The sequence below is a fragment of the Melozone crissalis genome, unplaced genomic scaffold (genome assembly GCF_028551555.1).
Source record: "Melozone crissalis strain CALT ecotype California unplaced genomic scaffold, PUWL_Pcris_2 ptg000018l_1, whole genome shotgun sequence".
NCBI lineage: Eukaryota > Metazoa > Chordata > Aves > Passeriformes > Passerellidae > Melozone > Melozone crissalis.
Genome location: NW_026535796.1, coordinates 31,908,493 through 31,922,697, shown reverse-complemented (window position 1 = coordinate 31,922,697; position 14,205 = coordinate 31,908,493). Strand labels below are relative to the sequence as shown.

At 34.8% G+C, this 14,205-nt stretch overlaps 1 protein-coding gene across 7 annotated transcripts in view; it reads left to right on the top strand.

Moving 5' to 3' along the window:
- RALGAPA1 (Ral GTPase activating protein catalytic subunit alpha 1) overlaps positions 1 to 14,205 on the top strand; it is a 130,008-nt gene that overhangs the window by 95,842 nt on the left and 19,961 nt on the right. For all 7 annotated transcript variants that reach the window (XM_054276119.1, XM_054276117.1, XM_054276115.1 and 4 more), the window contains one exon: positions 582 to 709. In XM_054276119.1, the coding sequence (XP_054132094.1) occupies positions 582 to 709 (128 nt within the window). The remainder of the gene's footprint in view (positions 1 to 581; positions 710 to 14,205) is intronic.

Genomic DNA, 14,205 nt, shown 5'->3' with positions numbered 1-14,205 from the left:
AAGAGGCAAAACTTCCACCACAGATTTCTTCTGTAAAGGGCTTACAGTGTTTTAGTTCAGATAATATAGAAAGGAAGAAGAACAGAAGAAAAAAAATAGAAGATGAGGGTCAATACACCAATAACTGTATGCCACTTTTACCCTGGGTTGATCCTTATAGACATGTTAATAACTGGAGCCATGATAAAAAATGTTTTAGATTTTGAGTAATTATTTCTTTTGCTTCTTGCCATTTATAATATTATCATCTAGCCTATCAACCTCATAAACATTATATGCATGACTGTTCCTAGGATTTTTGCAGCAAATGCTGGAAATGATCTTTGATGAGACATTCAAATAGTTACTTAATTTTTTTCAAATGCTGTGTTATCTGTTGCCAAGGATATCAAGCAGTTATATGGCTGTATATTTCCACAAGAGAAAAGGTCTGACTTGCAACACAATAACTGGTTTGATTATCTAGCAATGAGGAGGGAAAAAGACATATATTTGAGTGCTCTATTGTTAATGTTGATTGCTAATTGTTATAGCTACGATCTTGTCTTGCTTTATGTTGAACTTCTTAATTTTTTATTCAGGTTCCATTTTTTGGTCCACTCTTTGATGGTGCTATTGTGAATGGAAAGATTCTGCCTATTATGGTTCGTGCAACAGCTATAAATGCAAGCCGTGCATTGAAATCATTAATCCCATTATACCAAAACTTGTATCCTTTCACTCAAATGGTTTCTAAGGCATATACATTCCCTTGCAGTTCTACAGATATGGTATTCATGGGGTCTTTTCTTTTTTTCAGATTATTATAAGGAATGTATTTGGGTTTTTTAATGATGATGTTGCCTTTAGGGAACTTAAACCCATAGAAGAGCATTCAAATGAAGACCAGCGTTTTTAAATTAAATAAACAATAGATTAAGTGCTGAAATTTTGCCTGTTTCTAATGTTTTGAAGCATGGACTTGTCATTTTTTTGTTAACAAAGTTATTTTAATGACTATTTTGTGAATTGTCTTTCTAAAATAGCAATATCATTATGTTAATAATCTTTTTTTCCTTAAGATATTAAGTATTTATCCAGTATAAGTGTGACTTAGTTTTAATTTCTAGTTCAAAGAATGATGCTTTCCTTCAATCTGAGAAGTTTATGAAACTTCACAAAGTCAATGTCAAAATCATGTTAGTATATTTGTAAATGTGTCAGAAAAGGCTGTCTCTTTTCTGGTTTTGTTGTTGGAACTGAAATTGTGTGTTTTGGAGGAGCTGCTCTTGGAAGAATAGATTTATCAACCATAAATTAAAAAACATAAGGTAAGTCAGTCACTTACATGCTTTTTCCTTACTTTAGATTGAATAGTTAGTTAAATCAACAAGTTAAAATCAACCTGTTAGTTAAATCATCAAGAAATTTCTGAATTCCATAAACTGAAAGATAAGTTTAAATTTTGATCAGAAAGATTTCTAACAAAGCTGTAACTACTAGTTCTTGTGATATGATAGGTTGTTGCTAAAATACTATTTTTTCTGTGGCTAGCTGTTAATACTTGCAGAGTTTTGGATTAGATATGATGAAATGGATTTACAGATGAATGATTGATGTGTTTTATGTGATCACATTAAGTGATGTTTGTGCCATTTCTGTTGATGACACATGTTGATTCATTGTGTTTTTGTGTTTGGAAAGGTCCGATCTTTCTGTCATTACTCAAGTAGCTTAGTCAAAGAATTTAAAATGTATTATCATTATCATCATCAACCATCAAAAGTGATGGTTTAGAGCATTATATTGATGTACAGCGATGAGCAATTGGAAAACAATTTACTTTGAGATAGTAAACTTCCAGTACCAAAAAAACCCCACAGACTTGTATGTTTAAACATCACAGAATATGAAAGGTTTATTAAATTCCTTGGACATAGTTTGCCAGCTCAATGTCTAGGAATTGGCCAGTTCCATGGAGTTGTGCACTGTATTTTTAATTCAGTTCTCCAAATTGTACTTTTTAATATGTATCAAAGCACAGCCTGTCATTTATGACATAATGTGGCCTCCATTAAAATGCTGATATGTCCCCTGGTATTTAGCATGGTAGGTGGAAAGCATTATGTGTATTTGATTTTAGATAGCATTGGCTGGTGGGTTTCATGTCATCACTTGGTAAGCTTATGAGGTACCAGTTGACTGGACACTGATATTATAGGGTGGTTTTGTTAAGTCATCAGTGGAACACTTTTTCCATCTGGCTTGGAGTATCTTATGTTTACTTTTCGGTATAAAGTAATTTAAAAATTAAAATGAGGTTGTGGGAAGTTCTTTAAAACCTGTTTGCTTGGTGTGAAATTAGAAAAAAACTCTACAGACTTTCCTGGCTTGAATTAGGCTCTGGTGGAGTCAGTTGTGTCAGGAGAGAACAGCAAAAAATGCAAAACTTCAAAGTCTGGCCTAAGTCTCGGTGATATAAAAACCTCTTGATTAAAAATCAATGGACATGCTCTTGGTGTTCAAGCCATGGCCAGACTTGAGGTCAAGAAGGAATTTTCCTCATACAAGAATGGCTAAGAGTGGTGGATGTTTCCTGTAACATGGACGTGGTCTGTTATCTACGAACATTTGAAAGTTGAATCTAATTATGTTCCTGTGATAGCAGGGAGTTGAAGACATCAAGGACTGTCTTTATTGTCTCCTGCTTTTTTTTCCTCTGGGATGTTTTAGCTATGGCTTCAGCAATTCACTTCTGGCTTTTAAGTTTGTAGAGGACTAAAGGGTGTTGGGAACAGGAGTATTTTATGGTCTGTGGTTAAATAGCTTTTCTGGAGACACTACCGGCATTGTCTCTTGTGGAACACAGACAGGATTCACTACTCAAGGTGGCCTTTCTTTCTGTTTGGAATATTGTTGGAGCAAAGAAAAAGAGGGCTCAGAGTGGTGAAAACAATACATTTGAAGAGGGAGGAAAAAGGGAACAAAAGTGCTATTTTTCAGAAAATACAGGAAATGGAAAAGTGAATCTGATGGTCAAGGATTTCCACAAGTCCAGGACCATAACAGTGTCAGTGAAAGAGAATCCTGAAGTGATGTTCTTGAAACTGATCTTCATTTACTTACTTATGAATCTCTAATATACTGAGCAGTGTTAGTTTATTAGGAATATGAATGATGGTTAATAGATATCCAGCTGAATGTGGATATCAAGGGCACAAGACTACTTGAGACTTGTCAAAGAAAACAGATGTCAGGCACTACATTTCTTTATTAGCCCTTCTTTTTACAGTAGTAGAGCATCAGAAATAGTTCATTTCAAAGCCAGCATGAGTGTACAGATGTCTCTCTCCCTGCAGGTGTGTGCTTTGTTTTCTGGTACTGTGTAATACTTGGTGAGCACTTTTTGACTTAGTAGGGAGTTAATGATATATATGTAGGCCTGAAGAATGTTTGTAATATCACATTGTAGATCTTGTGGTGATGGGTCACTGTAAACTCTTAATTGAACTATGTTGATTTGCTTGTGTATGGGATGGGAAAAAATTGGCACTGAGTTTGGCCCTCCTGCTTCCAAGGAGAGCTTATCTACCCTCTGAGACAGTGCATTTTCTAAGTGCAGGCCTGACTGAAGAAATCAGCTGTCATTTGCAATCAGCAGGGATATTCAGTCCTCTTCACGTAACCTGATTGCAACTTTTTCCTTAATGCGCTGCTCTGTTAATCACAGTGTGCCAATGGGAGTATGTGAATGCTATAACAATGGTTGCATGGATACCAGAAATTCTGGTCATCTCTCTCTTACAGTCTTCTCCAACTTTGAATGTGTGTTGTATGGTCTGAGGTAGCTTTCTGAGACTGACATATTCTGTCAATCACCTTCCTCTTTCTGATGCTTTTTGACCTTTCTGATAGGATACTTAGATAGCAAAGCACTTCAAAGATTTGATTTGCTTAATGATTTGTAAAGGTCTTATCTGCTCTATTGTTTTTTTCTTTGCTCAGAATACTGTATGTTTCCATATTGTCATGTTCTAAGATTAAAAATTTACTAAATTTATCAGCAAACATTAGTCATGCATGGCAGGTGTCCTGTGTTTTTTGATTCTTGACACACTCATTGCTACAGCTGTGTGAAGATAATATTGCTATTTTGGGTGGAGTTTTTGCAGTGGTGTGTGGAATTTGCTTTAGTTTGTCCTCCAAGGATTCCCTGGTCCCCCAATAATTTTTAGAAGCCTGGCTCTCTTGTATCAGTACCCCCTCAGGAACAGGTGGCATACATGCTCACAGAAGCAGATGACAAACACAAAATACTCATGGTGTCTTGCTAATGAAGCAGCAGTAACCCTCTCTCTGTCTCATAGCTGATGTGTTTCTTCTCCTCATTGCATTTGCCTTTCTCTTAAGAAGTGCATGCTTATCTCCTGAGTATGCTCAAGCTGCACATCTGCTGGGAAAACTTGTAAAACTCATAAATGAAGGTGTAATAATGGGAGTAAATGTTGAGAACAATCGTTTTCACTACGATGTAGAATAAGAAAGACAATATTTAGGGGTTGTTAAATACTCTTTATTTAGTGAATTACATTGAAATTCTTCATATGAATAGTTTTATTCATGGCTCATGTCTCAGACCAAGCAGTTTGTCACATTCTGACTTCAAAATCAACCATGTGTGGGAAATGAATCAATACTAAGTATTTGGAACAATAGAAGTTTTGACTTCATATAAAATTTTATTTGAGCTTCCTGAATAACAGCAGATGTCAGCCAGATGCCAAGAGGTACACCTTGGCATAGTAGGCACCTTCAGTGATCCAACTTTTTGCAATTATTTCAACAAAGCAGGACAAATACTAGAAACGTGAGACTGAAATTGCAATTGTGAAAAAAAATAGTGTCACTTTTTTCATTGTACACAAATTCTAGAGTGTTGACAAACATTGCAAACTACAGATAGTGCAATTCAGACACTCTCTGTCTTACATAGTATTCTCCTGTTATGATGCTACCTAAGACATACAGTAAGAAGCTAAATCCTCTTTAATATCTTTTAAATCTGAAATTTATAGATATTTTAGAATACCTGGAATATGCATGACTGTTTTATCCTTAATCATCATAGCATAATTTTCACTTCTTTCTAATAATCTGCAAAATCTTTGACCTAGTACCAAGAACTGGCACTTGTTTTTGGAGATTTTTTTGATCACATGAAACCAATTCATTTAAATAGCAAAAAATAATGCTGCTTTAGTTATTCCATCTAAAAAAATGTTTTAGAGTTAATCTTAACCTGAATGACTAGATAAATTATTTTTGTGGTATCAAAATTGAAAATTTGACATCCTCCTAACTTTCTTGATATTGTATGACCAATCAGTTGGTACTTGAAGTGTTGTTGCTGATCTTTTGAAAGTTGTCTTCTAGAGAAAGGGAAGGACCCCATATGGTGCCTGACAAGGCAGAAACTTATTTATGAATAAAGTAATGTCAATGAGTGGTTTGTTAAAAGTTTGCGCTGTTTTAGGAGCTGATTGCTCAGAAAAAGCTTTTTTTTCTTGAGGTGATGCTCAACTGCCCCAAGAAAGGGTTTTATTAGAACTGGTAGCGTTGCTGTTTGTTGTTCCTGCTTGACCATCTCCTGCCTCAAGATAGAATTGCAGGCCCTGGAAAAGTGAAGAAAGTGTTTTTATTAATGACATACAGCGAGCAAACGGTATTCTTCAGACTTCTGACTACATTTGTTTCACTTAATTAAGAATATTTGTTGTGTTTGAATTTTCAAACTGTAACTTGAAAAGATTTTGAAATTTCTCACTTGTGCAGAAACTTAAAACTGGATAGCACTGATTTTGGCAGAGCCAGTTTCCCTTTCTCCAGGAAGTTTTCTATCCTAAAGCTGTATGAGCATCTCCAAGGAAAAAAGGGAATAGAGTGATACTGCATCAATGACAGCTGTGTATCAAATGGGAGAGGCATAAGGGTTGCTCACTCTCATAGTTTTGGTGTAGTGAAAGGAATAATGCATGAAATTACAATTGCTCTTCTAATGTTTTCTGGTTTAGAATTTTTTTTCATCTGCCATATGCCAGGAGTCTGGAAAGTTTGCTGTATTTCTGGCAATACATTTTTGATACAGGACATTTAATAAGATTTTAACATACCTGTTACTCTTTGGTTTTTTCCTGTCAACACAGGTGAGAAGATACTAAAATTAAAAATAATGCTTGGTACTCTTTTTTTCAAATTACTTTATGTATTTCATACAAATAATTACAAATTTCAGAATTTCAGTGGATATTTACTCCATCCCTGATGACTACTACTGTTGTAGCCTTATCCAATATGATTTCAAGTAAGAGACATAGAGGAGTTCATCATATGACTCCTGCTGGCTTTTTCCAGAAGAAAATACAGTTATTTCTGAAATCTATTTTACTGTTTAGCAGTGAAAATTGTTTTCCTGGTTCAAGCAAGACTCATAAGGTACAGAATATAATGTTTTGAGTTTCCTGTACTTTGAATTGCTCTGGGTGTTCTCCCAGATCCTAGTTCTGCTGACAACTTATTTGATATTTTAATAATTATAAAATTGATTGATTGATTGATTAATTAAATGTCTGCATACAATGATGTAACATGAAAAACTGAAGATTTCCGGGATGTGTAGAAGTATATCATGGACTGTTCAGGTATTTTGGTTTTAAGGAATCATGTAACAGTTTCTCTACATATTATAAGAAACCTAAATATAAGACAAAAGTCCTATATCTCTATATATATCTATAGGGTTGTGTGTGTGTGTGTGTGTGTCTCCTTGTAGGTATGCAATGACTGTAATAGCTATATCTTTACCTTTTCTCTACTTTTCCTCTGCAGTAATGCATCAAATTAATGTATTTTCCTGTGATTTCACAAGTATTTTTGAACAAAAAGAGGCTGTTGTAAGGAAAATTGTTGGGAAAATATCAGAAAGATGTAATACCAGATTACTTGTATGGCCATGAATGGCTAAAGTGCTCAGAATGACAAACTACGAATGCCAAAAAACCCAAAATGCACAGTACTTAAATAACTGCTGCATTTAAGAATGTTCATGTTCAAGATTAATGTTTTGATATGTTATACAGAAAATTAGTACCGTTTGAAATATTTTATGTAAAGGAATTGGCACAATGGCAACGCAGTGTAATAGAATAATTTAAAATAACTTCTGTATGAATAACATCATGTTGAAGTTTGCCCAATTAAAAAAAAAAAAAAAAAAAGCCTAAATGAAAAAAGAGCTAAGATTCCAAAGCATAAATTGTGCTATTTATGTTCGTTAAGTATGGTTTGAAATCCTGTCTTGGGGACATCTTGCCTAACTATATATCTCATGCTGCTCAGTAAATGAGAAGAGTATTGATTGGCATATGCTGCTTAAATCGATCACCTTGACAGCCAGAATTACAGTAATCTGTCAGTATTAATGACTATCTTTCAAGCCTTGATACCTCTCCTTTGCTTGTCTCATCTTGCCTCAGTTCTGTTTGAAGTGCATTTTCTTGAAACCTCTGGTTTTGTCAGGATAGGTACTTTTGTAGGGTTTTTTGTCCCCTGAGTCCAATTTATTGGCTTGATCATGCAATTAGAGTTAAAATGCAGCACCAGGGAGCAAAAGTAGGCAGTGTCCTGAGTAACAATTGGATCTCAGAGGTAGTGCAAGCCTGTTCTCAGCCATCATTTATTAGTTACCTGTTGAAAGAATAGGATTGTTTTGCAATGAATAATTCCAAAGCATCACTTTAAATGCCTTTGATTTTAGCCACTAGAGACAGCTGATTGAGCCAACATTAGTGATAGGCTTTTAAACTCTTGCCTTAGTGTTTGTCATAAAGACACTTCAAATAACTGTTGGCAAAATACTTGCAGATGTATGTACCAAGCTGCTGTGTTTGCTACATTTTCATGCAGTGCACATAATTTCACAAAATTTCACTTGGTTTTCATGTATTTTTAATGTGAGGAGTAAGCTGAAGTGTGACATTATATTGTTGATCACAACTCCTTGAGTGAAACCATCGAGACAATTCCTGATCCAAGCGGTCCAGCCATCAACTCCATGTCTCTCAAATTTAGGAACAAGAATATCAGTGTCAGATGCTTTGCACAGATCCAGGTAAATAACATCAGTTACTCTTGGCTCATGTACCAGTGCTGTAACACTGTTGTAGAAGGCCGCCAAATTTGTGCATGATTTGTCCTTAGGACAGCCACATTGGCTGTCTCAAATCATCACTTTATTTCCCAATGTCTCTTATTACAGTTCCCAGGAAGATCTGCTCCATGACCTTGCAGGCATGAAACTGCCTGGCCTGAAGCACATTTTAAAGGGGTACAGTTTAAGCACATGGGTTTAATAGTGCTGTTTTTATCACAAGATATCTACAACATATTTCAGTCAGCAGTACAGATTTATTTATTAGCTACTCTTCCCTAGTGAAATGCGTGAGAATCTCTTGGAAGTGGTAAAAACACAAAATATCCAGTTAGTAAAACTGATTGACTGTAGTAATGTTGTTTTCTACTATTAATTGCACTTATAAAGACCTTAGTGCTCTGTTGATGTTGTAGACACTTATGGAGGACACTCAAATCTTTTTGTACTATTTGAAAAAATATATTCTAGATTCTTTTACTTCTACATTCTTTCATAAATATAATTTACCCATCTGAAGGAGAAATATTGGTTCTCTTGATTTCTCAACAAAATATGGGTAGGCTTATGCTGGTGGCATTCTGTTTTAGGATAGAAGGAGGGCAGTGAGCTATCCTGAAATGCAGTGACCTTCTTTATCAGCCTCTTTATCAGCCTCTAGAGCTTCTGAGCCTGGATATGTCAGTACAGATCCCTTGTGAGAAGAGAATTTTTCTTTTAACATATAAAAATATGTTACAACATATTTTTAAGGAAGGAAATGTTTGCATGTTGTTAGCTGAAAATTAGTAGTAGAATCACTCTTTCATTATAAAAGGTGTTTTTAAAGTCTATAAATCCCTTTTTAAAAAATAAATTTTGCAGGGGGAAGGCTATGAGTCCTTAAACTGGAATGAAAAAGATAAACTAATCCAATGTTACGCAGAGTTGATTGCCATGTGTGTAACACAAAGTGACAGGTTTTTTGTTAATACCTACTTAACCTTACTAATTAATTAAACATTTTGGGTAACTAAAGCCCTTTGTTAAAATGTTAAGACTCTTGCCCCCTTAAGGTGTTAAAATTCATACAGATTTCTTTGATAGCTGTCAGAAGTCTGTGAATAAAAGCCTGGAAGATTAAACTATTTTTCCTTACATTCCAGAGATGTAAAGAAATAATTTTAAACTATTTAAGCCCTGGTTTTAAGTTACAAAAACCAGCATTGTGTATTGGTTTTGTCCTTCACTTTTCATAAATTCACCCTCATAAGATGATAGGAGATGTGCAAACAACTTGCAAGGTTTGTATTTTAAAACACTAAAAACCATGCATATATAAAAATAAGTATGTGGCATTCCATGTGGTTGATTCTGATATTTAAATTGGTGGGAAACGTGGGAAATTATTTATAGCAACCCAAACTGGCAAAACTGTAATGGTTTTGAGATAGAGTGATGTTTTGGGGTGAGTTGAATAAGATATTGGCAAACTGTTTCTGCATCATTCTGCATATGATAATCAAAACAGTTGGGGCATGCTTTCCAATGCCAACAGAGGGATTAGATCTTAGGTACCAAAAAAAAAAAATAGATTAAATAGAAACAAGCACATTGGTTGGCTTCATCCTCCTACAGGTCTGTATTTCAGTTACTGAAAAAGGGCTTGTATATAATTCCTGGCAGTATGTGGAAATATCTAGCTGGAGATGGAATGCACTTCATGTAAAAATATTCACCAGGGTCAAAATTATAACAAAAAAGATTATAGTTTATTCTGTATGTGCCACGTAGTAGAAAAATGGAATAACCTAACATAAAGCAAGGATTAAAAGTTAGTGTTACAGTAATTGGAGTTACCATATGGCAGTCCGAAGGACGTGAGTCCTAATCATAGCCTGGCCAATCAAATTAATCTCAATATACTTTCTAGGCATTGAGAAAATAGTTTAATTGCTGATTAGCTGCAGCTGAATAAATCCATGGGTCACAAATACATCTATCTCCTCCTGAATGCTTCTCCTCCCAAACACAGAAGAATGCATGCTATTAGAAAATCGTTTAATTTCAGCTTGCTAAACCATAGTTACCATCCATCTGTTCATGCCAATTGTGGAAAAAGGTCAGTTTTCAGCAAAGCCATGCACTTCACAGAAGGTATGTGAAGTGAAATTTCACAGGGGACATGATGGATCCTGATTCCTAGTGATAAACCTTAGGGGCCAGCAGGGTTGGCATATGGTTCAGCATGATATGAAGGCTTGGGTTCCCTGGCTTCACTTCTTTGGCGTGGAACTGATAAAACCTGGCTCTTAAGTATTGTTTCACTGGACACCAATCATGGGCAGCAGGAACTGCCCACTTAACTCTCTGTGGGAAGGAAGCCCAGGCTGTGTTCACAATAGTACCATTGTAGTGCTGCAGACTGCTCTCAACAGCTTGACAACATTAGGGAGGAGAGCGATTAGCTACTTTGCTAATTGCTGTTCACAATATTAAAAAAGGGAAGTAACTGAAAATTCATATTTGTTTCCTTCATTTAAATAGAAGCCTGACTTTGAGGTTTTAAAATCATTCTTAAAATTGACTTAAGCCCTCCAAAGAGGCTTATAAATAGATTATCTCCTACTGGTACTGCAGCAACCCAAGGTAAAGAGAAAACATTCTCATCAACTATAAAATTTTTAAAAGGTAGTTGTAAAGTTCATTAAAGTACAGATTGGAATTAAGGACAAAATTTCTCATTAGAGAAGTTGCCTTTGTTGATAGTAGTGTGGAATGGAAAATGAACACATACCTGTATGTGCAGTCTTTTTACTGGACAGTATTTAATAGCATTTAATATAATTTTTATTTGTGTAATTTTGCAGTTTGGAGTGATTTCTTCATGAAAATGCATTCGCTGTTTTTCTCATCAATTAATGTGTCTATATATGCAGAGTAGGTATATAAAGCAGAAATTTAAATACTTGAATATGTGAAAACAGTGAGCCTAAGCATTCATGCTAATACCAGACAGTAGAGAATTAGTTTTGCTTCTGTATTCTTTACACCTATCAACCTTAATTACTTGAATTAAAACTGATGTAATGCTGGATGTCAGATTGAGGATGAATCCCTTTCCCAACATCAGGAGTTACTTTATGGGGTTGCAGTTCCCCTCTGGCCTATAGTATTCCTCATTTGTTGCAGTCATCACTTCAGCCCAAACCTTAACATCTTTTGTTGGTATGTTTGGTACAACAGCTTTACTAAACTTCAGTGCCACGGCCGCAGCCCTGTGCCTCCCCTGCTGCCTCCTGCAAGCCCACAGCTGCCAGGTGACCGCAGGAGCAGCGCTCCGTCACTCCGAGAGAGCCTAGAGCCGTGGCAGCTGTGATGGGCTTCTAAACAATTAGCACAACATACCTTATGGATTCATTGATTCCCATCTTGGATACATTAGTAAGACAAATCCTCCCTGTAAGTTGGAGTGGGAATTCTGCCTGCATGTGGGTTTCAGCACTGTTTTCTTCACTATTTTGTTTTCATGTCCATAGCCTGTTACTGAAACCTGCCTGAGTGTAGTATTTGTAAATACTGTCATTATTCTTTTAACTACCAGGTAAAGTTATAGTGCTGAGGTATTCATCTTTCCCATCCTGGTAGCCGTTTGATCTGACTTTTTAACTTCATGCTAAAATGCAGTTCAGGGTTTGTAGAACCATCAATACACTATAAATGGTACCAAAACTGATACTTTCTGCTATATGTTTGTATTAGTATGCTCCTGCTGTATTTCAAACAGATAATTCATTGAATGCCTATTCTTCCTCTTACTGCAGAGTAGATTATATTTAAGTCAAGATTAATGGATAGATTCTGATGTTAAAACCCAGTATCTGAGCCTTTCATTCCCTAGAGGCATATAGTGCATTAGTTTAAGCCAATGTGCTGCTTATCATAGATACTCTGACACTGTCTTTAAATGACAGTTTACTGTACTTTGTAGCTGCTTACTCTGATAATAAAATCACTGTATTGTGTTCTTGATAATTACAATATTAAATAGAAACTTAATTAGATTACTGCACATTTAGATACAGATAGTTCTTAAGTAATTGTCCACTGTAAAATTTCTGATACTCATTTTTTCTCTCATGCAGTGTGTTCTGTCAGAGTCTAAGCTTAATATGTAGTTCAGTCACCTTAGATGAAAAAGTAGTGAAAAGACATCTGCAGTGGGATTTTTTGGTGCAAATGAGTATCTTTTATCATACAGATTTTTGCTTGAACCTTTGTTGGTTTTTGAATCCTTCTATAAGATATTCCTGTTTGCCAAAGTTCTTAAAATAAAATAACTTCTGGGTTCTACGCAGTTGAAGAATTTGATAATAGTCTTAATTCAGATTTTTTTCCCTTAATTTTGAAATTCCGAAAAGTGACCATAATTTTTGTCATTTTTGCTGCTTAAGCAGATGAACAGAATTAGAATTAATTCAGTAAAGTATATTTTTCTGTTATTATCTGAAAAAGAACCCCAACTATTTTGTATCGTTTTCTATCATTTATATCCTAAAGACAATACAGAAATTAAAATTTATTTTAAGTTCAGTTCACTTGCACTTTAATTCCACATATCTTTATAAGCCTTCTGTGAAGGACCTTGGTGCAGAGTGGTTACATTTTTCATTCCATAATTGAGTGTTTTTAAGTGGTTAAGCACAGTCCAAATTTTATCCAATTCCAGCTTGTGTTAATGGTGCTCCACTCACACTGCCTTAGCACCTGTTATGGATTTTGAGTCATCTGGCAGCCCGTGGGACTTAGATAAAGAAGTACCAGGTGTCCTGCCTGTCTCTTAATTGAGACGCAATGTAAACAATATAGACTTGGCAATATGGTTATAGAAATGGATTAAAGCCCAGCTTTGTCTGCTCTGATGAATCACAGCTTTTTCTTCCTAGAAGATGTTATAAACCACTGATGAATTTAGTGAGCTGTAAGATTTTGTGGAACAGCATAAAAGTAAACAATGCATCAAGGATTTTCCTAGAAGGACTGTTTTGCAGAATGTTAAATGTGTCGAGTTTTTTAATGAAAATGTAAGCATCAGTTAGAATTTCTTGCAGTAATTTAGCAATTTTGAAACCGCCCACACTATAAAAATTAGGATTCTTACATAAATTCAGATAAAGTCAATGCCTTTTCATATGTAGTGTGTTGGTAAACTAGGCAGAAAACAATACCATTTACTTGGAAACACTCAATGGCTGCAACTTCATCTAGCCTACACTTACCTTGCAGGACTTTTAACCATATTACCATGGAGTAGATATAATGTAAATTATCTCCTTTAACTGTAAGATAAGTAATTTTAATCAAAAAATGTCCTCCAAACAGCAAAAATGCCTGATAACAGTTAATTTATCACTGCTTAGATTTATTTAACTGTTCAGTAGTATAAAAACTATTTTAAAAGCAATTTTCATTATATTCATTCAAAGGATGATGCAACTATGTTTTGGAAACAAATTGCAATCTTTGGAATAATGGAATTAGTTTGTATAAATTTATCTATTATAGATTCCATAATTTTCTTCATGAAGGAGCGTACCTAAGAAATTGCCTCAAAAAGCCCTTTGCAGTTATAGCTTGATTTGAAAAAGAATGTCATTAAATATGTTAGATAATACATTTTAGGCTTCCTTAAATTCTACAGTCTTGGTCTGTTACTTGTTTTTCATATACATTCTCATTTTATTAGTGAGATATTTACATTAATTAGTAGATTGTAACATATACATTACTTATTAAAATTATTGATTTTGGATAATTTATAGAGCCCATTCTGCAGTTTTAAAATGTTATCACCAAAATAAACATACTAATTTACTTTTGACATACATTTTTCATTTCTCTGAGGTTTATGTTCTATTTTTATGAGTAAGAAAATATATTGCTACATTTTATTGCAGGAGAGCTGTCTTGAAAAAGTGGTTCAGTAGGAAAAAATCACCTTAAAAGACTTTAAAATTTTTAATTTTCACCAGCTTAGTAGT